Source organism: Palaemon carinicauda, chromosome 43 (assembly GCF_036898095.1).
Source record: "Palaemon carinicauda isolate YSFRI2023 chromosome 43, ASM3689809v2, whole genome shotgun sequence".
Taxonomy (NCBI): domain Eukaryota; kingdom Metazoa; phylum Arthropoda; class Malacostraca; order Decapoda; family Palaemonidae; genus Palaemon; species Palaemon carinicauda.
In genome coordinates, this window is record NC_090767.1 from 8,849,395 (window position 1) to 8,858,403 (window position 9,009).

General features: G+C 33.6%; 1 protein-coding gene across 1 annotated transcript; it reads right to left on the reverse strand.

Annotated features, from left to right (window-relative positions):
• Positions 1-1,683: 1,683 nt before the first annotated feature.
• Positions 1,684-2,193, reverse strand: LOC137633709 (protein GVQW3-like). The gene has a single exon (XM_068365956.1). It carries the CDS (start codon positions 2,191-2,193, stop codon positions 1,684-1,686), a length of 510 nt encoding a protein of 169 aa, XP_068222057.1.
• Positions 2,194-9,009: the final 6,816 nt, after the last annotated feature.

Sequence of the window (9,009 nt, forward strand, 5' to 3'; positions counted from 1 at the left end):
TTCGTAAACAACAGCAACTTTCCTAACTAATCTTCTTTGTTGCTCCTACGATTCATTAAGAGTCTTGTCATTCTGTAATTATTGTTGTGATGATGCGTTTCGTAACTTGACCAGCCTGACCTAACGCTATAAATTCGTGACCTCACCGGTGAGAGAGTCAAATGCATGATAAACTACTCTTTTTTCACTTACTACTACTACTACTACTACTACTACTACTACTACTATTATAATTATCGTTATTGTTATTGATACTTGCTAAGCTATAACCCTAGTTGGAAAAGCAGAATGCTATAAGCCCAGGGGCTCCCACAGGGAAAAAACAGCCCAGTGAAGAAAGGCCTTAGGGAAAATAAAACATTTTAAGAACATTAACAACATTAAAATAAATATTTCCAATATAAACTATAACAGCTTTAACAAAACAAAATAAATAAACAGAATGCTGTTAACAGAAGGATTGTATCTAAAAGAAAGATAATAGGCAAGCCTCCCTTCAAACAGAACTTCTACTATGTCATTGCCAGGCAGTTTTAAGAATTTGGAATATAATTAAATTCACAAAACAAACTCAATGGGTAGTGAAGCTTTTGTATTGATCAGTTATATTTTAATCTATTGTGACTGTAATATCTTAGAGGGGGGGGGGCCTCAAAGTGATGGGTAAATTTTTCTACCGTATGAAGAATTGTTTTACTTAACACTAAGAAATGGCCACAATCAGTGTCTTCTTAAAATAAGTTTTAATCAATGGAATGAGAACTTCTCTCTCTCTCTCTCTCTCTCTCTCTCTCTCTCTCTCTCCTCTCTCTCTCTCTCTCTCCTCTCTCTCCTCTCTCTCTCAACTAAGTTCAGCGAAATTAAGTTTACAAATGAACCCAGAGCCGAGATAGTAAAACAAGATAAACAAGACAGACGCCATAAATCTTGATGACCCGAGAGAAAAAGCAGCATTTTGATTTCTGGTGTTGAAATTGATTCTGACCTTTTGTTTTACTCTATGGTACGCCATAGCAATTAAAGTCAAATCTATATTTGCTCTTTATCTTTGTATTTCATTTAAATTTTCAATATATGAGGTCCATTCAAAAAGAATCCGACTTTGGTCCATAAAGAAAAAAAATTGCACATTTGAAAAAAATTTATTCAATCACCTACAAAGTACTCCCATTGGGAGTGCACACACTTTTCCCACCGGTGCTGCCACTGCTGGTAACATCTCTGGAATGTTGACCATTGGGATGGTGTTAAGCTCTGCCGTCGTTTTTCTCATAATTTCCTCTCTCGACTCAAAACGTTTCCCTTTCAGGATTGTTTTGAGTTTAGGAAACAGCCAGAAGTCACAAGGTGCCATGTCTGGAGAGTAGGGAGGATGCCGAACAAGTAGAATGTTGATTTTGGCCAGATAAGCTTGGATCAGGTGGGCAGAATGAGCAGGTGCATTATCATGGTGCAGTTGCCAGTTTCGCGCCGCCCACATTTCCGGTCGTTTTCGTCGTACAGCATCTCTAAGGTGTCGCATAACCTCTAGATAATACTCCTTAATAATTGTTTGTCCTGCTGGTGCGTATTCATGATGCACAATACCATTGGAGTCAAAAAAACATGTCAACATTACCTTGACATTGCTGCGAACCTGTCGTGCTTTTTGGGGTCTTGGTGATCCATTGTGATGACTGAAATTTAGTTTCCCGGGTCATATCCGTACACCCATGTCTCATCACCAGTGATGATAGTCTTCATGAAGTCAGAGTCATTGTTAGCACAGTCAAGCAGGTCTTGCGCAATTTCCAGGCGGAGTTGTTTCTGCTGTTCGTCCAGCAACTGGGGAACGAATTTAGCAGACACTCGTCGCATGGCCAAATCTTCCGTTAAAATTGTATGAACTGATCCTGTGCTTATTCCTACTTCTTCAGTGATTTCGTTGATGGTTATACGACGGTCGTCCTCCACTATTCGACGAACAGCTGAAATGAATTCTTCGTTTCTGCTGGTGGATGGCCTGCCTGACCGTGGCTTGCTCTCAACTGAGGTTTGTCCTTGCTTGAAGCGATTATACCACTCCTTTATCTGTGTTATTCCCATGGCTTCATCACCAAAGGTTTGCTGAATCTTCTGGATAGTTTGCACTTGTGTATCACCAAGCTTGTAGCAGAACTTAATGCAGTAGTGCTGCTCGATGCGCTCCGACATGTTGTGTAAGGCCGATAATCCGACGAGCTTGTGCTGGACGTCTGCACTCTAACCCTCATAGGCGGGTACTGGCCACGCACTAAAGCTTTTAAAATTTACACGCATGCGCAGTAAGAGTGCTGTCAACTCCCACAAAACGAAGTTGCTGATTGGTGAATTATTTGTCCTTTTATGGGCCAAGGTCGGATACCTTTTGAATGGACCTCGTATTAATCCTTAAAACTTTTTATATTGTTAGGAACATAAATACATATGTATATGCATTGCGTTTGTAAAATATGTACAACGTAACAGTACCTTTTACCAGACATATAAACCTTTTACCTGACGTCATTAGATTCTGTTGACCTTATACAGTTGAAAACGCTGATGGGTGGTAGGCGGGAGCAAACCCACGATTTTAGCAAAGGTAAACCAAGCTCTACACAACTCAGCTACAGCGTATACAATACTGTAGATCATTGCTTGCAAAGCACTCTCTCTCTCTCTCTCTCTCTCTCTCTCTCTCTCTCTCATCTCTCTCTCTCTCTCTCTCTCTCTCTCTCTCTCTCTCTCTCTCTCTAATGCGTTACATGATTTACGTGTTAAACAAATCTGGCAAATCATATTGCCTAATACACGACGTTACCCAACACCAACTCTGATATTTAATCCAACTTTCCTGGTGGTCTTTTCGTCATTCTGATCACCTAACACATTTATATAAGATTATTGAGTTCAATGAGGCCAGTTACATTTTTCATATGTCACATAATCAATAATTATCTTCATATTAATATTACTTATATAGACTATCCAAAATAAAGAAAAAATACTTAATGGCCAAATATTACACATAATCTCTTACTATTCATGTCATCGATCTTTTTTTTTTTTTTGCCGCAAAATTCGCAAGTAATATTGTTAGGACACCCGAAGCTAATCTCGAGCTGACCCCCTCAACCCCAACGTGAAATATAACCTGATTCACATGACCTTCTATGGAAATGTCGGGCTCCTTACCAACACCTGTTTACTTTCGCAATTCCGATCATGTTTCAGAACTCCTTATCGGAACTTCATAAGCATTGTACATCAGACAACTGGAATGGCGGCCTCTTTTGACATAGTTTCTCAAATAGTTGATGATCTGGTTCGTTCTTATTATTGACTTTGTTAGATTAAATTATGGTTCAATGTAGAGAATCGTTCCTTCTGGTAAAATGAAAAGCACTAGGACATATTGCAAACAATATTAATACAGTTGCAGGAATATATGTATGTATGTATATCTATATATATGTATATAAAAATTAATCATAATTCATGTATTCCCCCAATAGCTGTTTAATTAGTAAGCGTTAGTCTTCCATCGAAAGGCATTTTACACATTCCATAATTAATGAAGTTTTGTTCCGGCAGTTTCATCCAATGAAGAAGTATGCAAAACACGTTTCATTCAAGACTTAATGCCGAATATAAACAAGATTTTTACAATGCTCTTAGGTTTATCATAAACTGGACAGCATCATAAAGATTGAAGTGTCCGTTTTAACTACTACTACTACTACTATTACTACTACTACTACTACTGTTCCTGTTACTCTTACTATTACTGTTACACTTACTGATACCATTATTATTATTATTATTATTATTATTATTATTATTATTATTATTATTATTATTATTATTATTATTATTATTATTATTATTAGCTAAGCTACAACCATAGTTGGAAAAAGCAAGATGCTATAAGCCAAAGGGATCCAACAGGAAAAAATAGCCCGGTGAGGAAAGGAAATAAGGAAATAAATAAACTACAAGAGAAATAATGAACTATTAAAATGAAATATTTTAAGAACAGTAACAACATTAAAACAGATCCTTCAAATATAAAAAAGAGAGACTTATGTTAGCCTGTACAACATAAAAACATTTGCTGCAGATTTGAACTTTTAACCCTGGATAGGTACGGTGGGTCGTTTGCGACCCCGAGCGTCAAAAAAAAACAGGTTTTTCTCACGTGACTCACCCCTGTGACTGAATTTGTGGGTGATCGACCTGCAGGAGGTGTCTCCCCTACGCGCTCTAGTAGTGTCCAGATGTGCATTGCTGTAGCTGTACTCCTTCCCCGATTTCTGAGACGCGTCGGGGTCGTTCGCGTCCGAGTTTACCCTTCTGAGGTAGTTTGCATAATTATCAAAGTTATTACGTATTATGAAATTGTCGTAGAATGGTGCAATTTGTATAGGTTATCAGTTGTGGAAAGTCTTGGTGGATTGTTTGGCTACCATGTGCATGTTTTTTTTTTAGTTAAAATGTCGTTCATCACCACGAGGACCATTTTACCGCGAGTGCCCCTTTTTCATTTTTTTCATTTTTTTGCCAAGTCATTTTTCCGTAAGATATTGCCAAATAGTGTCGTAAAACTTTTGCTTGTTTAGTGTTGGAAAGTGTGTCTAGATGATCTGGCTACCCATGCATGACTTTGTTTTTGTCAGATACGACGTAGTTATTGGTATATTGGGTATTTAACTGCGGTTACCAATTTCTGTTTTTTTTTCAATATTTGTAAAAATTACTACGTAGTAAGGAATTGCCGTATATTATTCATTTTTTTTTCATGTTTATGTGTTAGAAAGTGTGCCTTGATGGTTGGGCTAACACGTGCATGTCTTTTTTTTTATCTGAGATGTCGTATATTAGAATGTCGGGCATTTTACCGCGAGTGTCCCTTTTTAATTTTTTTTAATTTTTTTGCCAAGTCATTTTTCCGTAAGATATTGCGAAATAGTGTCGTAAAACTTTTGCTTTTTTAATGTTGGAAAGTGTGTCTAGATGATCTGGCTACCCATGCGTGATTTTGTTTTTGTCAGATACGACGTAGTTATTGGTATATTGGGTATTTAACTGCGGTTGCCAATTTCTTTTTTTTTCAATATTTGTAAAAATTTACTACGTAGTAAGGAATTGCCGTATATTATTGATTTTTTTTTCATGTTTATGTGTTAGAAAGTGTGCCTTGATGGTTGGGCTAACACGTGCATGTCTTTTTTTTTTATCTGAGATGCCGTATATTAGAATGTTGGGCATTTTTCCGCGAGTGCCCCTTTTTATTTGTTTTGCATTTTTTTGCTTAGTCATGTTACCGTAAGGAATTGGCAAGTAGTGTCGCAAAACTTATATTTTTATAGTGTTGGAAAGTGTTTCTAGATGATCTGGCTACCCATGCCTATTTTTTTTTAGCCAGATATGGCGTATATATAAGTATGTGTTCGATTTTCCTGTGATTGCCATTTTTTCGTTTTTTCCCATTTCTTTCAAAATTACTACGTACTAAGGAACTATCACAGAGTAATATTTCATTTATATGTTTATTTGTCGGAAAATATGCCTTGATGGTTTGCCTAGCACGTGGCTGAAATTTTTTTTTCTGAAATGCCGTATATTAGAATGGCCATTTTTCCACGAGTGCCCCTTTTTATTTGTTTTGCATTTTTTTGCTTAGTCATGTTACCGTAAGGAATTGGCAAGTAGTGTCGCAAAACTTATATTTTTATAGTGTTGGAAAGTGTTTCTAGATGATCTGGCTACCCATGCCTATCTTTTTTTTTAGCCAGATATGGCGTATATATAGGTATGTGTTCGATTTTCCGGTGATTGCCCTTTTTTTCGTTTTTTCCCAATTTCTTTCAAAATTACTACGTACTAAGGAACTATCACAGAGTAATGATTCCTCTAGATGTTTATTTGTCGGAAAATTTTGTTTACTTTTTTTTTTGATTGAATATCATCAAATTTTTTTAGCTAAAATATTGTTTTACATTTTTTTTTTTCGATTTTATTTCCCTTCAAAAAAATTTTTTTGGGTCAGAATTTTAATTTTATAGTCGTAAAATAATCGACAATTATCCAGCAACCCACCATACAATTTTTATGCATAATCCAATAATAATTAGATTAGTAAATAACACCTTGAAATTGACATACCCTTCCTACATTTCAAGTGGCAGATTAGGGAGTCTGAGGTCAGTGTGGTTGGCGGCCATTTTGTGGACATATCCGAAGCGTAAGCTGCCCTATCTATATATATTCTTGTTCCCTATAGAATTTGTGATATTTTGGTATATTTTTACCTGCATAAATATCATATTATATATTAAATATATGTATTTTTTTACGAAATTTCCAAGTACTCAAAAAATTACCTTTAGATATGGCCCCTGATATAAATGTAATTTACAAAATAATGAAGATTTTTTTACATATTTCTATTTTAGGATAACATATGTTTATTCCTAAAAAAATTAGCCACTTCCTATTTCATTTGGGTACCCAAAAAAATTCATGAAATTTGGACAACTTTTTTTGGCCAAAAAAAGTTACCCTTTTTTTCTCATTTCAGATCTTCACCTCCATGGGTCTGACTTCATCCAAAAATACATCAAGATGTGTCCTAAACATTCAAGAATCATATCCTAAAAGGATTTGTGTATATATGTATAAACTTTTTTTTTATGAATTTTTATGTCAGGTCCTTTTTTTTTTCTACTTAATTTTTTAAAATATTTATAATAAATAGTTTTTCTGCAGATGAGTAGTATTTATCTTTACAGTTGTTTTAAGCATTCATTGAAGTTTTTTTTGGCAAAAGAAAAAAGGAGGTTTACTGCCAAAAACTGATTTTTCAAGAATTTTTTTTGCCGTCGGGGTCGTTCGCGTCCGAGTATACCCTTAAAGGGTGTCGAGGACCGTACCTATCCAGGGTTATGGTGTGTACCAACGTTATACAAAATTGCGGTAGTTTCTTCATTAAAATATCATATCATGTGAGAAATTTTATTCTCAATCTGGATTTCTTCATTAAATATCATATCATGTGAGAAATTTTATTCTCAATCTGGATGTCAGTAATGTTTAACTTTTTTATCAAATTCAAATTCGGTTCTCTAGAATAAAATTTGTTTACAAGTTCTCAAAACAAGATATCAGCATTGATTTTTATATTTTGCAATAAATGTCAACTTATGGGAATATATTCCATAAAAAGGGAAGGTTTATTACAATATTAAGTTTCCCTACATTATGATGCAATATATACATATACAGCACGTAATAAATTTATATTTATTCGGTATATTTATAAATATATATATATATTTATTTATTACGTACATATTATATTATACATATATCATATATCATATATATATATATACATATATGTGTGTGTGCGCGCGTGCGCGCCTATTATTCAATATCAACCAGAAATAGTATCTAATATTTAATTAAATATTGGAAATATATATATTCAATGGAAATTCTTATCTGATATATGCATATATATATATATGTATACATATGTACATATAAATACATATAATATTTGTAAAGTATTTATATATAATATATATATATATATAATATATATATGTATATATATATATATACTATATATATATTATAATATATATATATATACCTTATATATATGCAGGCATACAATATATGTATATATACACACACACATATATATATATATATATATATATATATATATATATATATATCATATATATATATATATATATATATACACTGTATATGTATGCAGCCATATATATATATGTATATATATATATATATATATATATATATATATATATATATAGTATATATATATATATATATATATAGATGAAAATGTCTAAAAACAATTGTAATTGAACCCCTGCTAAAATACCTAATCTTCATTCGCTAACCCAAAATCCGACACCGTCATACTCTTAAATCACAGGGTGAACACTTCTTCCCTGAGTGTACTGCCTCAAAAGACCGTCACGCTTCGATCGCTTTCAATCATCTGGAAGACTTGTTTGCACTGATTATCGGGAGCCAGAAACAATGTTCAAATACCCCCATCGTAAAGTATCAAGTATAAAGATTATCGCTCGAGAGAGATGCAAATCGGAATTTAGAAGTTGAGTAATGTAGTACAGAAGTTGGATATTTTATCAAGGAAATCTGTTGGCAGTATAAAATCATTCCTCCAATATAAAGGAAACTAAGTCAAAATCACGATTTCTTATTATACATCAGAAAAAAAAATAGAGCAGCCCATTCGTTAATCAGGACTAGTCTCTTATAAAATTTTTGATCAAAAATCACGATTTTTATAAAATACATCGGGGGAAAAAAAAATAAAGAGCATACCATTCGTTAATCAGAGGAGTGTTTATAAAAGCTTCGATCAAAATCACGATTTTTATAAAATACATCGGAAAAAAAAGAAGAGAGCAGCACATTCTTTTATCAGAGGAGTCTGTTATAAAAGCTTCAATCAAAATCACGATCCTTATAGAATACATCGAAAAACTAAACAAGGAGAGCAACTCATTCGTTACTACTCTGACGAGTTTGTCATAAAAGATAAAAAAAAAAATCCGCAAGTTCTGGGAAGTACGAAAGCAATCTGACAAGATACGTGTTTGAATATAATTCTATTCCGCAGACATACATACACGTGAACATACGTACGATCAGAATATTTATTCAAATTTCCATAGGCTTATGGAATAATTGCATGAATTAGTAGTGTGAATTACACTACATATTTCATAATCTGAATTGTGATTGTAATTAACATCAGCTAAATTAATTAAACAGATTATTTAGTTTTCACTGTTAACCCCTGAAAATGTAGGAGGATCTGATCAGGATTTCTCTAACAATATTGAAAGTCTCCAGAAAACTCCTTCGTCCAAATACTCTTGTTAACGAAAGCTAAAAATAATCGTTAAAGATTGGTTAAATGAAATAGAAATAGAGGTACAA

Excerpts from the sequence above, each read along its gene's own strand:
- LOC137633709 (XM_068365956.1), bottom strand. The coding sequence starts at position 2,193 with ATGTCGGAGCGCATCGAGCAGCACTACTGCATTAAGTTCTGCTACAAG.